At 43.0% G+C, this 17,343-nt stretch overlaps 4 protein-coding genes across 4 annotated transcripts; 3 read left to right on the top strand and 1 right to left on the bottom strand.

Moving 5' to 3' along the window:
• Positions 1 to 3,131: 3,131 nt before the first annotated feature.
• On the bottom strand, positions 3,132 to 4,764 carry DEU56DRAFT_753528 (uncharacterized protein; the record flags this gene model as incomplete). Its single annotated transcript, XM_041349724.1, has 7 exons — positions 3,132 to 3,254; positions 3,357 to 3,420; positions 3,636 to 3,765; positions 3,917 to 4,014; positions 4,075 to 4,084; positions 4,454 to 4,469; positions 4,585 to 4,764. 7 exons carry the CDS (start codon positions 4,762 to 4,764, stop codon positions 3,132 to 3,134), a joined length of 621 nt encoding a protein of 206 aa, XP_041211887.1.
• A 1,958-nt stretch (positions 4,765 to 6,722) lies between these two features.
• On the top strand, positions 6,723 to 9,476 carry DEU56DRAFT_753527 (uncharacterized protein; the record flags this gene model as incomplete). Its single annotated transcript, XM_041349723.1, has 13 exons — positions 6,723 to 6,777; positions 6,811 to 6,909; positions 7,241 to 7,268; positions 7,313 to 7,352; positions 7,645 to 7,701; positions 7,752 to 7,848; positions 7,952 to 7,980; positions 8,058 to 8,091; positions 8,210 to 8,308; positions 8,476 to 8,550; positions 8,619 to 8,677; positions 8,923 to 9,195; positions 9,405 to 9,476. The coding sequence occupies 13 exons, from the start codon at positions 6,723 to 6,725 to the stop codon at positions 9,474 to 9,476; spliced, it is 1,017 nt and encodes a 338-aa protein (XP_041211886.1).
• A 685-nt stretch (positions 9,477 to 10,161) lies between these two features.
• DEU56DRAFT_909672 (uncharacterized protein) lies at positions 10,162 to 10,482 on the top strand (the record flags this gene model as incomplete). Its single annotated transcript, XM_041357120.1, has 2 exons — positions 10,162 to 10,176; positions 10,231 to 10,482. 2 exons carry the CDS (start codon positions 10,162 to 10,164, stop codon positions 10,480 to 10,482), a joined length of 267 nt encoding a protein of 88 aa, XP_041211885.1.
• Positions 10,483 to 11,079: 597 nt separating this feature from the next.
• On the top strand, positions 11,080 to 11,914 carry DEU56DRAFT_753526 (uncharacterized protein; the record flags this gene model as incomplete). The annotated part of the gene is made up of 5 exons (XM_041349722.1): positions 11,080 to 11,100; positions 11,154 to 11,280; positions 11,327 to 11,396; positions 11,490 to 11,493; positions 11,681 to 11,914. The coding sequence occupies 5 exons, from the start codon at positions 11,080 to 11,082 to the stop codon at positions 11,912 to 11,914; spliced, it is 456 nt and encodes a 151-aa protein (XP_041211884.1).
• Positions 11,915 to 17,343: the final 5,429 nt, after the last annotated feature.

Below are 17,343 nucleotides of genomic sequence, written 5' to 3'. Positions count from 1 at the left end.
ATGAAGACTTTCCTTCAGTAGTAATCCCCTTGGGATGAGCACTTATATTTGCACTCATCTGCATTGGTAGTCTACACCAACAAGCTACACGGAATCACTTTCACTCATCGGATTGTCCTCCCATGTCCTATCCTGTCTGTCCAGCTCCATTGGTGCATACTCTCATTGTTATTACCGTCGCTAACCACATACAGGGTCTCTTGCACATAGTGTTACATACATATCTGCTTCCATTGTGCTTCCGCATCCTTTGAGCATGTGTAGCTACACATATATCTAAAGGAATCAGAACAATTTGTACTTACTTACTTTTCCGTACTTGGAGTGTTTATTTGTTTTTGGCCGACTTACACTTAGAGCGCTAATATCATCATCACATTTGTCTATCATCTGTCTAGTTGCAGTGAGACTCATCTACTCCATCTCTTAAGGATTCCTATCATTTGCCGCTGTCGGCTCTCTGTTCCACACATAAAATGCATTGGCCATTCTGTTTCGCATACTTCGCATATCTTGCGCACCCGTCGCATTATCTCCACGCATTTATACACACCTTCACACAGTCTTGGCTTCCCAGCGGTTTTGATCCTCTCATCATCTTATAGAGATTAGACTCAGTAGCATCCCTTTGGGATGATTCTACTTAGCTTGCCTCTAGAGGTTATTTATTTGTGACTTCCAGAGTTAGCATCCCTATTTCCTCACCCACAACACAGTCAGCAGAGTTCTAAGTTGGCATGAGGAATATATGTAAAGGTTAAGTTGACAGGCGCAAAGAAAATGATACAGGAACAATCAAGAATGGAGACAGTGGTGAAGTGTTGAATGGATCCAGGCATAGGAGATATGATTGAGAATGAAGTCAGATATTAACTGTCAAGCAGATCCAGGCATATAGGGGTTAGGACAAGGGGACTATACAAATGTGGTAACAGAGTAGAAGCAGGGGCGGAAATGAACTGTCAGGCAGATCACAAGAAATGGGGACAGAGATGAACTATCAAGTGGATCCAATGTTTTAGGGGTTGAGTGGATCTAACATTTAGTAACTCGAGGTATGCAAAAGGAGTGGAGGAGTGGAGGGTCTCTAGACAAGAGGTGCCAATGATGTATGACATGGGATGGCAGACTAGCTGCAGAGATCCGGACTTTGTATCGACAGGTTAGGGGAAGGAGGGTGGATCCTGCTGAGGGGTATGTCCAATGAAAACTGGGATGTGGGATTATCCTGCCGATGAGTGGGCATAGGGTGAAGATATAGCTTGGCTACCTTTCAAAAATACGGACATTATTTGTCAGGAGAGATGGAATATGATTTAGGGGGCTCCATGTATGGTATATGACAGGGTGTGCCTACCCTGTATGATCTTCTAGTCAGTCTGGGCATAGGCCATACTTCAATAATTAGGTTAGTGGATGTGGGAGCGGAGCTAGATTATTTTCCTGGCACCATACTGTTCATTTGCGGTAAAGTGTTGGAATATGCTGTTGCGCCTTGGATTAATAGAAAAAATATGTTATTGCTTATCTCATGAAGGATAAAGTTCATGATGGGATGGGTGTGCCTAGGCCCACATTTGGTTAACAGGGAATAGGTGATTACTAAAGCATGGATTTTCTCTGTGCCCAATGTACTATATTAGGTGTTTATTCCCCACCCAACAGATTTAAAGCATGCTGACCTAATTAAATAAATGCACAAGTATGGATTTCCTCTTACCCAATACAAAGCCTTCTCTGTCCTGTTGTGATGGAAATAATACCAGCATGCATTCTTCATCCCCAAGACGTTGGTTGAGAGTACAAACCAGGTGATCTAGCGCCTTCTTGGCTGCCATCAGAGGAACATGTATAATGTGCATCCCTATTCCATGATGATTTGTCGAGGACCTGACTTCAATCAAGTTGTGCCTCTTTATGTGGTATGGTAAGATATAGCTGTCCAGCCAAAGACTTGGTCTGGATGGCAGATCTATATATTGTTATATTTGTCTACGAAGACTTTCATGAACTTCTTCCCAAGATGAGACTCCAGGAAACTATGAACCTTCTGTAAGCTGGTGGGGAGGGAAAAATGAAAATGTTTTTTGCTTGGCAATTACAGCGCATGAGCAATGTTCCACTTGAATGAAAAGAATCTGAATCTCTTCATCAACATGTTTGGAGAAACAGTAATTGTAGCACCAAAGTCCAGTGGCAGCTGTCTTGCAGTACTGTAAGAGACACACTACAATGACTTACACCTGACATGCAGTCGCCCGTAATGTAGGGAACACCACATTTCTTCAAAGTCCGCTGGCATTAACTGTTAGCCACAATTTACCACTTCAGTCAACCACTTGAAATGACCTCTTAGGTCCATGTGTTTGTGGCTAGCAAAGAACCTACTAGGTGTCTTCTAGGATGATACTCCCATTATTTTACCCTATGTTCTGGGATGTCCTGGCCCACACTGAAGCAAGTATCTGGGCTATCCCAAATACCTATTTGTGATCTTTCCCAATCCCAACTGGGATCACTCTAGCATGTCTCTGGGATTTCCCGGTTCATTTATTAGGTGGGCTTTCCCATGATAAATATGAGTGATAGGGATCCTTTTTCAAAAAATCCAGGACATTGGAATCCACAATTTTGTACAATTATGGGAAGCAGTGGTGGGTATGTACATTGTTGGTACAGACATAACACAAATTCAGGCCCCTGAATGATAGCACTAATGCGGCCTAGATGCCTTAATAGCAACAATGGAACAACAGGCGGGAGAGCCCAGTTGATGTGTACAGGGTTGGTAGGAAGGCCCAGTTGCCAATAGAATGATAGGCGGGAGAGCCCAGATGATGTGAAATGGGTTGGTGGAAGAGCCCAAATGGTCTTTCCCAACTCATAGTAAGCACACATCATTCATTTGGCGGTACTGGCCACATAATGTACCTATTCACTGTTTTTGCTATTCTAGGCCGCATTAGTGCTATCATTCAGGGGCCTGAATTTGTGTTATGTCTGTACCAATTGCCTTACCAATGTACATACCCACCGCTGCTTCTCATAATTGTACAAAATTGTGGATTCCAATGTCCTGGATTTTTTGAAAAAGGATCCCTATCACTCATATTTATCATGGGAAAGCCCACCTAATAAATGAACCGGGAAATCCCGGTCCCAAAATACCATTGGTTGTCCACAGCGGCTGCCCGCCATTCAATGGACATGATAACAATGATAACAATAGTTGGGTCCACAGTTGTGGTGTCCATCTACTGTTGCCAGTTCAATGTGTCCAATGTTGGAGTGTGTACTATGACCGTCCACACTATGTGGTAAGCAGCTGCAATAGGTCATCCCTATAAAAGACTCACCTTTGCAATCACAGGTCTCTTTTCCTCCTCCATCATCATCCCCAACACCATATAAGATAGCAACCTTAGTATAGTTAATATATCATTACAAAGTATCTATCTAGGAATGCCAAAATGCACCACCTCATATCCCAGGAGGAGTGTTATGCCCATACTAATATTACTACAGCATTGCCCTTATCGCCCTTGACAGATCGTCGAGTATAGGACATCTTCAAGATTTTTTTGACCTCCAAAGCATCCAGCTACAACAATATGCTCACCAAGTTGACTAATTACCTAGGTGATTCTTTCATCGCAGAAGACTGGTCAGAAGCGACCACTGCCCTATTTTCAGGCGATGATGATGATGAGCTATCTCTTCCAAACTTTTGTATTGTTTGATCAAAGTACTTGACAGATGGTGCATCTACAGTAAGTTTTCTTAATCTAATTTATAACAAAATACTAATTTGAACTATCAGACTTCAGATATCATTATGGAACATGAAGGGTGAGGTCATAGTGGTGGATGATGAAGAAGACATTCCACTATCCTGGCTGCTGTCCCCAGCATATACTAGATGGGCCTTCTGATGAAAACTTTCCACTGATCCCCATCCCAATGACATCCAGCTTCACCACTAAGCCGGATGGGATATTTCCTTTACCCAAAAGGCTGAGATCACATTCTCAAAGCTCTCCTTGCAAGCTGGAGACACTGTTCACCTTCACACACCAGATCTGCACTATGTTAATGACAGATCACACCTTCAGGGGTTTAGTAACTCTTGAGTTCAAATTGAATGACAAGATATGTTTGCAATTCATGAGGCTCTATGCGCCTTAATTCAAATGGTCTGAACATTTGGCCCAACATATTCTGCAGCTGCTTCCAAGGATCTTATAGTAGCCGGAATTTACATAAATATCAATTAGGTTCTCCCAGCGGCTTTCTCCTAGATTTGAAATATCTGAACAATCTCAAAGTACTTGAGACATATGGAGTATACCTCCGGGATATATGTAGCAGGCATCTGTTGTACATGGCAACAGGGTTGGTTATGTCATACCATGCTTGTTGCAAACTTTTATGTAACTGGTTGATACAATTGTACTTGTATCTTCCAAAGCCTGCATGCAATCTTGTGACAATATCATTCTTGATTAGACACAAGGCAATAGCAGAGATAATGGTCACTATGTATTCTAATCAATGCCAAGGATTTTAAATCTATATGATCTATACTTTGCACTTTAAATGGTGCATCTCATCTGTTCCACCACTTGCAAGCAACCTCATCACCACCCCAAGCCAAGCCTTGGATAACTCCAGTGCCACTTTAACAACTTTTGCAACTTGTCCTCCATCATGTCTATCTCCGCCCTCAAAAACATACTCAACTATGCCACCAGTAGCTTCATGCATCTCTGCCCATCCGTTGATGTCAATGTGGTGTGCTTAAATAAATGGCAGATAAGGCTTTTTCAGAGCTGGTTGAACATGCATACACACCCTCAACCAATCACCAGTCATCATCTTGTTTGCTAACACATATGTTAGCCAAAACAATGTCTGACAATGTGTGGTTGATACCAGAGTCCTCGCATACTCCAACCTTGAGAATGGGAGGCTCTGGGGCTAGATATCTACCAATGTTTGAATGAGCAATGCCAGGCTCCAGGGTACAACATGATATTTATTTGAAGCAGGATCCAATAACCTACACCTATGTGTCCTCTGGTATACCTACAATCACCCCCTATCTGGTCATTTTGGTCAGAACTGCACTCTGGAACTTATCCACTAAGAATATACTTGGCCAGGAATCTGCATGTATGTTAAAGACTATGTTAAGTCGTGCCTGTGAGAAATATCACCCAGAAATCCAGAAGTTGACTTGGAGGCTTCTTCAAGTTGTGCAATGTCTTCAACCAGTTGATGTAATGTTGCTTTTGTATAAAGTTGCAGTGTGTATATCCAACAAAGCTTCTTTTGGCCTCCAGGATCAGCACAGGAATATTATAGATTGATCAACACAAAGTACACTACAAGGAAATCGGGAATGAGGTCCTGACACGAGCTCTCGACATCTTCACAGTCCTTGTCCAACATGCCAAGAACAGCAGATTGGGGCTGGGAATTAATGGATGGTACCTGATGTCACACCTGCACTTGTGGCTTGATGAGAAATTGCTCGGTAGATGAGAAATAGGTATTTAATAGTCCATTGATGGGCCCATACAAGGACAATCTGTAATGCACACCTATACTAAGTTTCTCGAGGCACAATCTTAGCCATGGTGGAATTACCAGATGAAACATTATATATAGTATAGTACCAGTGGCTAGATGCAGATGACAGTCTAAGTGTCAGATAGATATTACAAAATGTGCACCTCAGTGAGAGTAATAGACAATGAGATGAAGCAGTATGTAGGCAGCTATGGAGGATCTGTGGCTGGCTGAGCGTTGAAGGTGCTATGCAGTTCTAGAGACATAGGAAAAAGAAAGGACATATACAGAATGTCCAAGGTATGATCATGTCAACACCAGGTAGATGTTTCCCACTATCATCCAAGGGGTCATCCCTCGACTGTCCAACAATGCTATGTCTCTGGGCCAAAGTTGGTACTTTCCTGATACAGTAAGTTCAGGCTACTGAGTGACCAAAGAAGACTAGGACTAGAGTCCAGAGTAAGAGTAAGTTGCCAATGTATAGAAGTATAGTAAAGGTAGGTATATAGTACCTAGAGTCCAGAGTAAGTCGGCACTGGACTCTAGGATATGAGCGATGTATGATAAACAAATGTAATCAGAGAAGCCAGAACACAAAGGTAAGGGATAACTCAACCTAGACAAGTCCTAGGGAGGTCAGGAAAGTAAGTGAATGGATAGAGACATATAGGTAGTCGATATATAGATATAGAGGCTATAAAATGAGTAGAAATGTGTACAGTAGAGGTGAATGATCATGTAACTAACACTTCCCCCTGATATAATAGAACAAGTCAACCTTGACTTGAGGTAGGGCCTTGGTCAGAATGTCTGCAGACTACTCTGCAGTGGGGACAAAGACTGGTGAAATCATCTGTCTGTCCACCTCATCGTGCAGCCAGTAGAAGCACAAGTCCAGCTGTGTCAGACAGACAAAGTGCCTGCTGGGAAATCTATTTCCATATGATCCTGCCTTACACATGTCACAATCAAGGTGTCTCACTCAAATGCAGTTCTCCATTTGCTCCAGCTGGCTCACAACCTTTCATTGTTAGCCATTTGCATCAGGCTTGCAATCAGCTATGCTAAAGCACTCAAGGATGTCAAGTGAGTACTGATGCTGGGCGAGGCGTCAATGGTATCTGGCTTGAGTAGGCAGTTTGACACCAATGACAATAGAAGAAGTGGGTGGAGGAGGAGCTGGGTCTGCTGCTGGCACAACTAGTATGTGTGCAGGTTGAGGAGGCACTGTATCAGGCCTTGGAACACCAGGTCTATTGCCAGAATGGACATCTGGGACAGCTAGGTCTACTGTAGGCGGAATAGCCAGTGCAGGAGGCACTGGAGTGATGGCAGGTGGGACTGGTGGACCTGATGGATGCCTCTCTCACCATGAAACACCTCAATTTTGACCGCAACTTACATATGTTTTTCTAAGGGTTGGTGACTTTGTGACTCAAATTGATGAGGTGGAAAAGGTAAAGGCTCTCTAGATGGTGACAGCCCATTGAGAAGCAACAGCTTATCAAGAGGCAAGGTCTCTCCAAGAGGTGGCACATCCTCTGAGCCTGGAGGCATCATACAGATGTCATCAACAGAAAAGATGCCCTAGGCTCCTGATGAAAGTATGCATAAGTGCAATAATGTAGAAGTGATAGGTTGCTACAAGCATCATGATTGCCTATAGGCAGATCAGAGGAGGCGGAGTTTGAAAAGTTAATCATAAACACTAACAGCTATTCACCAATATCAATCCCAGTCATGGTGGGGTGATTATCGGGGTAGCCAAGGAAGTTGAGGTCTGCTGTGACTGGAAATAGGTCATTTGAGTCAGGCATTGGCTGAGCTGCTTGTCATTTGACCTGGTGGTGTAAGTTATATCAAAATTTTGGTTGACATGGCCACAGTGCACATCAAGGAAGTTGAATGGCCATTTGCCAGAGCCTGAGTACATGGTGTCACTAGTAGATCAGCAGCCATTTAGACTATAAGCTTTATTACAGCTATTAGTAACACAAAACCTTCAGAAGATTGAGTCTGGGATAGATAATGATTATAATCGAAAGCTTCGACTAATTGATAACTGCACAGCCAAGCAAAGAGGTGCAGGTACTATGTCAGAAATTTCTAATTTGGCTTTCAGCACCAGTACGTTTTAATAATAGAATCAATTGACCTTTATGTAAATCCCACTATAGTACTTCAATTGGGGTGCAACTTCAGATTTCCAATTATACAGCATTTTGAATATGGTTGCTGTAAGGCAAGTCACATTGAATCGAGGTGGAAGTACCAGTAAGTATATGTAGTTTGGCTCTAAGAATGCATAATATGATACATTGTGTTTTGCTGTATATCGTTGCTGTATATCGAACTGAACTGTAATCCAGCCTCTCAGGTAACCTATCTCTAATCTCCAGTGCCACTGTAAGTACTCACACCTGCCAGCCTTGTGCCATGGACAATTCATTAAAAATTGTGAGCTCTTTGACCCTCAGTGACAGGATGTCACCCACTACCCCCTTTGTTGGTCCTGGAGTGAGTGTGTGAGAGACCAGATAATAGATGCAACAAGTGTACTTTGTTGTCTTGCTGTTGTTCAAGGACGGTTGCGCATATAGAGCTCTGTGTGCTCAGGGGACGCATGCACATATAGCCATAACCAGTGACTCGGATGCCAATGCCAAGTACTGGCCTACTTCTTTGCATAAGGCAGATTGTCAAACATGTCTGTCTCACAGAAGAAAGTGGAGCTGTGAGTAAATAGTGTCCAATATATTTATATTATCGAGTGGAAACAGCAAGGAAACAGATGACATCAGTTGGGTTGAGACCAATGAATTTTGCCACAATTCACTGCAGATTCAATCACATTGCAACATGACTGCTAATATTGATGTCCATGCATTCTATATTAAAAAGGCTACCACAGCTTCTTATTGGATTGTGGATACAGTAACCAACATCGGCTAGCTCAAAGCCTCTCTCCAGCAATAAGTGAGACTCAAGTTTACTTAAGTTTGATAGAGAATGGCTACAACTACCTGAAATCCATCCTGATCTAGATTCTGTTCTTTTTGCTACAAGTAAGCATTCACTTGCGGCAACCACGACTCAAACCTTGGTGAGTCCTGCCCATATGAAAAATCAAGAGTTGATCAACCTGGTTGTATCAATGAACAACACCCTTAGAATCAAGGACAACATGAGGGTTGAATTGTTGAACAGGATGACTTTTGTAAAGCATTGCAAACATTTCAGTATGATCAACTGTAGAGGGAGGAGGATGCAAGACAAATTTTCTAGCAATACACCAAGAATGTGGAGTGACAGCTGGAGGATACTCAGTGTTAATGTAATGTCCTTAAGCAAAAGCATAGCCTTGACCAATCACGAATCAAATTCTTAGAGGATAGACAACAAGAGAACAGATTGCATATTAAGGACCTAGAGGATAGCCAACAACAGGACAGCTCACAGATTAAGGACCTGGAGAATTCACTTCTTAAGGAGAAGAAAATTGAAAATCTGGCTAGTGAGAAGGAGAAGGAAGCTAGTGAGAAAGAGAATATGTACATGCTAATGAGGATCCAGGAGATTGGAGATAAAAACATCAAAACTGCTGGGTGGGTCAGTAGTATGGTAAGTATCAGTGATCTAATGCAATAATGATGTTTGAACCATTGGTTAGCATATGAAACTCTTGAATTGCATTTTACTCCGCCACTTACTTTATCTTGTGCAAGTGAAGCTAGTGTTGCATCTGGACTTCCCAAGCGAAACAAAACCTTTTGTGCACCATGGATGTCCTTTGATGCTACCACAAAACAATTTGCTTCATCTAACACTAGGATGAAAATTGTGGTCCAGAGACCATTGACACACTATCACTGGAAATCATGCTGGACTTCATGTTATCTTAGACAATCTTGATCCTGTATCACAGTCCACCTGGTTTCACATCATGCATGTATCATTTACAATGTTGTATGTTTTTTCTTTTAGCCCAAGTGACAAGTACAAGTAGGCAGATTTTACCAATGTACATGTATGTCAGTTGTGTGCCATTGGATTTTCAGTGACATGTCAATGCATCATATATTGCAATGAGAACTTTATGGGCTGCTTCTATAGGCATCTACAATGTCTAAGGCCCGACCTGATTTGAAGTTGCACCTTTGGGTGGTTCATTGAGTTTGGGGAGCATCACCTTGAGTGTATCAACACGCGCACGACAGGTGCTCTCTCTAGAGAGGTTCTCATAAGGTTCGGATAGCTGCCAAATTTCCTGACCTAAATTGCCGATGGTCCTCTCCATTGTCCACTGGGCATAGCACACGGGAGGGCTTTCTGCACAGCTTTGGCTACAAGGTGATTAACTTGATGAGCGCACGGACAGATGAAATGAATGTGATCCTTTCAGCATTGATAGTACAATTTTTTGAACTCAAATTCCCACTCTGCCAGTATGTCGTTAGCGGCTCATATTTCTGCAAAACTGATGTGGTGCTCCCTCTTGGTCAATGTGGTTGGCAGACTGTTCATGTTAAGTTTGGTCAATGGGCCAAGGTGAATCACTAGCTCAATCATAAAGTTACTTCACTTGAGATGAAGTTCAAGCAGGTAATATTTGAGTTATCCTATAGCTGTAATATATGCTCACAAATAAAACTACAGTTGGTAAAGACTATGAAACCAACTGGAGACGGCATGTGCCCTCCAGAAGTTACACATGCCCATCACATTGAACAACTCATTAATGAGTGCGCAGGAATCTGTGACCTGCATGACACAGATTATGATGCTATTGAAGATGATGACAGTCACTCTGTCACCTCCAATCAGATCCAGGATGAGCGTGCCTCCCCCCCAATTCAGCACACAGCTGTTGCTCACACAGAAGCCCCCGTTCCACATTGCAATACTTGAGCAGCAGCAGCTTAGGGTAGTCTACCTCTATCAGTTTCTACTCTAGACCTTGTCTAGTGTAGCCTTACCTCTAGCTTCTGCCTTCTTGTCTTTTGGTCTTTCCATCTGTCTGTTCTGTCCACCGTTTCCAGCAGACTAAACCTCTATTTTCTGCCAGGAAAATCCCCTTCTGTCCAGCGGACTAATCCCCTGTTTTCCATCGACCTTTCCCTCTGTAGTTCTGTCAGACTAATCCCATATTTTCTGGCAAACTAATTCTCAGTTTCCCGCCAGCCTTTCCCTCTGTAGTGCTGTCGGATCCATCCCCTATTTCCTGCCAGACTAATCCCCTATTTTCTGCCAGACCAACCCTCCATTTCCTGCTAGACTGTCCCTTTAAAGCCCATTGGGATTTATTGTATTCCACCAGGCTTTGTTTCTAGCCTTTGGAAATTAAGGGCATGTACTCGGGTAAGGGGCGCAGTGCATGAGCTGAAGCCAAGCCCTTCGGATCTGCCCCTTGAGCACAGTCTTAACAACAGGCTACATTACAGCCACAAGAGTATCTCAGCTTGTGCTCTTGAGCAATGTGCGAAATAATAATCCCGACAACAGTATATGGAAAATAGCTACCAAGAGGTAAGCCTACCACATATTGCAGTAACATATCTCCGTATTATATGAGTGAACAGACGGGCATAATATCCCATACAATATGGGCCAGCGGACCATGGGCCAAAGGTAGAAATATCCTCGACTATGACGGATGGGCCGGGAGTATTATTATTCCAAATGGAGATGGGTGGGCCCATGTGGGGAGTATGTAGAGTAGATGAGTGGGCCGATGGACATGAATATTCTATAGACGGATGGGCCGAGGTGGTTGGATATTATGTAGATGGCTGTACCAAGGTAGATGTGTATCAAATAGCCGGGTATGTGAAGGGTGCTTGTTATCACATAGATGGGTGGGCCCAGATATATATCATATTAGATGGGTGGGCCGAAGAATTAATATTATTTTGTAGACGGGTGGGCCGAGGGAGTGGTGAAATATTTATTATATATACGGGTGGGCCGATGTCGGGGTATATAATATAGATGGGTGGGCCCAGGAGAATGATAATTGTAGACATGGCAGAACTCAGATAGTTGTATATCATCCAAATCAAAGGAGGTGATAATTCAAAGTCATCTAATGATGTTGTATGGCATGGAGCTTTGCAAAGGGGTGAAGTGGAAACTCGTGTTCCAGGCCCTGTTCATCAAAGCTTTGAGATGGAAGATGAAGGTCTTGCAGTATGGCACGGAGCTTTGCAAAGTGGTGAAGTGGAAACTCAAGCAAAGTGGACCGAGTTCTGAGACCCGGGTCTCGACAAACAAATATGTGATATCCAGCACACTTCCAATCATCTGGTATTTCATTGAGCAATGGATGATAATAGATCTTTGAAAGCCAACATCATCCAAGCCAACCAAATGCCAAATGCCAAGTTCCAACTACTGAAAATTGAGTGAAGTGTAATGAGATCTGAGCCCCAACGATCGAATCACGACTATTGAGTCCCGACTATCGAGTCCCAAAAATCGAGACCCGAAACCCGAAGCCTGAGATTCAAGACTAGAGACTAGAAACAAAACTCAATACTCAACTCAAAACTTGAAATTTATACATGTTTACAAGTTTCGAGTCCCGAACATCAAGTCCCGACCATTGGGACCCGAAACCCGAAGCCTGAGATTCCAGACTCAAGTCCCGACTATGGATCCCGGGTATCAAAAATTGAGTGAAGTGTACTGAGATCTGAGGGACGGGTCTTGACCGAGTACTGCCTCCCTTGTATTGAGTACCGAGTCTTGAGTTAAGACTATTGAGATTAAGCTATTGAGATTAGGGCATTGAGATTGGGCTATTGAGTTAAGCGAAACCCAAAACCCGGTACTACCAAACTCAAAACTCAAAACTCGCCAAAATGTATAGGACGTAAAATGTGTATTTCATCACACATTTGAAACACCAAGTACCATGTACCGAGTACTGAAATCCAACCCCTGAAACCCGAAACTCAAAACTCAAAACTCTTCACCGAGTAGCAAGTACCAAAATCTGAAACCCGGTACTACCAAACTCCAAACTCCAAACTCACAAAAATGTATATCATGTAAAAAAAACTTGAAACTCGTAGAAATGTACAAGTTTCAAGTCTTGATTGACCAAGTACCAAGTACCAGGTGCCGGGTGCCGAGTGCCGAGACTGGAGACCCGAGACCCGGGACTACCAAACTCCAACCTCCAAACTCGCAAAAATGTATATCATATAAACAACTCAAAACTCATAGAAATGTCGAAACTCATACATTTCTACGAGTTTCGAGTCTTGAATGACCAAGTACTGAGTACCGAGACCCGAGACCCAAGGCCCGAAGCCCGAGACCCAAGACCTGGGACTACCAAACGCCAACCTCCAAACTCGCAAAAATGTATATCATATAAAAAACTCGAAACTCATAGAAATGTACGAGTTTCGAGTCTCAAATGACCAAGTACTGAGTACCAAGTCCTGAGACCCGAGACCCGAGGCTCGAGGCATGAGGCACGAGGCCCGAAAATCAAACTACACCCGACACCCGAAACCTGGGACTACCAAACTCCAACTTCCAAACTCGCAAAAATGTATATCATATAAAAACTCGAAACTCGTACATTTCTGCGAGTTTCGAGTCTTGAATGACCAAGTACTGAGTACCGAGACCCGAGACCCGAGAACCGAGGCCCGAAAATCAAACTTCAAAACTCTTACCAATGTACCAGTTTCAAGTCTGTAGTCGATACTTGGTAGTTGAGACTTGGTAGTTCAATGGTCTATACTCGATTGTCATAACACGATAGTCTATACTCAATAGTCTTAACTCGATAGTCTGATACAAGTACCGAGTACCGAGTACCAACCTCCAAGTACCAAACTCCAAAACCCGAAACCCGATACCACACACTTGGTAGTTGATGCTCGGTAGTTGAGACTCGGCAGTTGAATACAATAGTCTATACTCAATAGTCTTAACTCAATATAAGGGAGTCAGTACTCGATCCAAGGGAGTCGGTAATCCAGTACCCGGTACAAGGGAGTTGTACTCGGTACAAGGGAGTCGGTACTCGGTACAAGGGAGTCGGTACTCGGTACAAGGGAGTTGGTACGCAGTACAGGGGAGTTGGTACTCGGTGTACCGAACATACTGGCGCTAGCCTCACAATTGGCTATCTTGATGATATTGGGAACCAGTGCACTTTCCATCCATTCCCCACTATGCCCAACGTCACCTGTACCCGACCCGATGATAACCCGATACCCTGCACCTTAGGTGTAGACAGCGCTATTACATGTGCTTCTCATAGTCCGCAGTACCTCATGTCTTTTTACATATTACCTTCGGACTATCCGCTATCTTCGCCTATAGGACTCCGGATTTCTATGTAGCTACTTATATAAGGACCAAGGGACTCTCACAAATAACTTACCTTTCTGTAGAGGGGAGTTCCCTAATACATTTGGTCCATGACACCTTGACACCTTGACACCTTGCCCAATACACCCAGTTACCCACTCCTTATAGTCCGAACCTCTGCCATTCCTTTATTTCTGATTCATCTCATCTGTTCCCGACGATATCCACTCATTGTCCGTCCCGTACCATTATCACCCGTTGAGTCCACAGTTCCCGCGCATCAGACCCACACTTTCCCGCGCATCGGACTACCCGATTTACTCAGGACCCGACATTTTGACCTTCGGGTTATCTTCTCTTTGACCGAAAGGACACTAACTATCATTCTTATATCAGACAGCAGACCCCTTTAGGGTCGAACTAGCCTTAGGCTAAGCAAGACCCACATAGATATTTGGTAGGCTTACCTCTTGGTAGCTATTTTCCATATACCGTTGTCGGGATTATTATTTCGCACATCGGTACAAGGGAGTCGGTACTCGATCCAAGGGAGTTGGCACTTGGTACAAGGGAGTTGGTATTCAATACAAGGGAGTCAGTTCTCGGTACAAGGGAGTTGATACTTGATCCATGGGGTCAGTACTTGGTACAAGGGAGTACGTACTTGATCCAAGGGAGTCAGTACTCAATATAAGGGAGTCGAGACTCAATACAAGGGAGTCGAGACTTGATACAAGGGAGTCGAGACTTGGAACTCAAGACTTGGTACTCAATACATGGTAGTTGAGACTCAGTAGTTGAATACAATTCTCTATACTCAATAGTCTCAACATTGGACTTCAATTATTGTGAATACACCTAAGCCTGATAATTATTTTGGTGAAGCTTATATCTTACCTATATTTTTGCCTTGACTGGCAGCACATATTTTGTCAAAACGGCTAAGCATCATAATGACATTTCATAATTGACTCACATGCAGGCCCCAATTATTTAAAACATCAAGATCTTATGATAAGATACTTGTTATATGTCTCACATATTCTAGCCATAGCCCACAAGTTTCAGACAGATCCATCAAGTATTGAGTGAAAGGGAAGCAAAGTGACATATGTGTGAAATGTAACAATTGACACCTATCACATAAAAGTCACATTTTCATATGATATAAATTTGATATTTTGTTAAATATTAGTAGGATATAGGTTACACTACATGAGGAACCTATACCACACTTTGCCCTGAGTGTGGAGGATGTGTGGAAGTGATTTGATGGTAAAGTAAGTTCATGCAGCATTAAGGTCCAACAACTACTCAAATGACCATTTTCGATGTTTTGGGTCTTTTGAGTTTCCCACACTCAATTTCTCATCCATTTCATGTCCTCAGCATTCAATTCTTGTTAGATCGTTCTGTAAAGTTAGGCCTATAATACTGAATATATTTGAAAGGTACTCCAGGTGTCTTAATATTAAATATCAATGTTTGGAAGGTATGAGCATCTTATCAGTAGAAACAGAGAGCATATACACTAGCTCAATCCTCTCGCCTATTTTGCACTGATCTTTAGAATACAATGTACATATATATGTACCACTAATGATATATGAGCAGGCTGGATTTTGTGTGCAAGTGTAATGGAGTGCAAAACATCAAAAACATCGAATTTATGATTGTGTATGATTTTGCTCCTGTAGAAGGATCCTATACATATTTTAAAGTAACTAAGCCATAGAAACACTAAGAATATGAATATGAATAGACTTCCTACCCTCCTTGAGGTCCGGTCCTACAGGACAAAATTTCACAGGGGTAAACCACCAGGAGAAGGTAGGTATACTGGATCACAGGGATTTGTCCACTCCCTTGTACCGAGTACCAACTCCCTTGTATCAGGTACCGGATTACCAACTCCCTTGGATCGAGTACCAACTCCCTTGTATTGAATACTGACTCCCTTATATCGAGTACCAACTCCCTTGTATCAAGTACTGAGTCTTGAGTACCGAGTGTCAACTCCCTTGTATCAAGTCTCAACTCCCTTGGATTGAGTACCAACTCCCTGCAAGTTGTACCAAGTACCGACTCCCTTGTATCAAGTACCAAGTCTCGAGTTTGGGCTATCAAGTTAAGACTATTGAGTCTCGGCTACCAAGTATTGAGTATCGAGTCTCGACTACCGAGTCTCGAGTCCCAACTACCAAGTACTGAGTTTCGAGTTTCGGGTATTGAGCACTGAGTCTCGACCACCATGTATCAAGTACCAAGTCCCGACTACCATGTATCGAGTCCCAGCTACCAAGTACCGAGTACCAAGTCTTGAGTTAAGACTATTGAGATTGGGCTATTGAGTATAGACTATTGAGTTCAGACTATTGTATCAGACTATTGAGTTAAGACTATTGAGAATAGACTATTGTGTTAAGACTATCGAGTATAGACCATTGTATTCAACTACCGAGTCTCAACTTTGGGCCTCAGGTCTCGGGTCTCGGTATCTGGTCATTCAAGACTCGAAACTTGTACATTTCTACAAGTTTTGAGTTTTCTATATGATATAAATTTTTGCTAGTTTGGAGGTTGGAGTTTGGTAGTCCCGGGTTTCAGGTGTCGGGTGTAGTTTGATTTTCGGGCCTCGGGCCTCGAGCCTCGGGTCTCGAGTCTTGGTACTCGGTACTCAGTACGTGGTCATTCAAGACTTGAAACTTGTAGAAATGTATGAGTTTTGAGTTGTTTATATGATATACATTTTTGCAAGTTTGGAGGTTGGAGTTTGGTAGTCCCGGGTCTCGGGTCTCGGGCTTTGGGTCTCGGGTCTCAGTACTTGGTCATTTGAGACTCGAAACTCGTACATTTCTATGAGTTTCGAGTTTTTTATATGATACACATTTTTGCGAGTTTGGAGGTTGGAGTTTCGTAGTCCCGGGTTTTGGGTGTCGGGTGTAGTTTGATTTTCGGGCCTCGTGCCTCAAGCCTCAGGTCTCGGGTCTCGGTACTTGGTACTCAGTACTTGGTCATTCGAGACTCGAAACTCATACATTTCTATGAGTTTCGAGTTTTTGATATGATATACATTTTTGCGAGTTTGGAGGTTGGAGTTTCGTAGTCCTGGGTCTCAGGTCTCGGGCTTTGGGCCTCGGGTCTCGGGTCTCAGTACTTGGTCATTTGAGACTCGAAACTCGTACATTTCTACGAGTTTCGAGTTTTTTATATGATACACATTTTTGTGAGTTTGGAGGTTGGAGTTTGGTAGTCCCAGGTTTCGGGTGTTGGGTTTAGTTTGATTTTCGGGCTTCGGGCCTCGCGTCTCAGGTCTCGGGTCTTGGTACTTGGTCATTCAAGACTCGAAACTCGTACATTTCTATGAGTTTCGAGTTTTTCACATGATATACATTTTCGCGAGTTTGGTTAGAGTTTGGTAGTCCCGGGTTTCGGGGA

This window comes from Suillus clintonianus (assembly GCF_016758775.1).
Source record: "Suillus clintonianus strain FC179 chromosome Unknown DEU56scaffold_14, whole genome shotgun sequence".
NCBI classification, from domain to species: domain Eukaryota; kingdom Fungi; phylum Basidiomycota; class Agaricomycetes; order Boletales; family Suillaceae; genus Suillus; species Suillus clintonianus.
The sequence above is the reverse complement of the archived record's forward strand: the minus strand, read 5'-3'. Positions and strand labels throughout refer to the sequence as shown.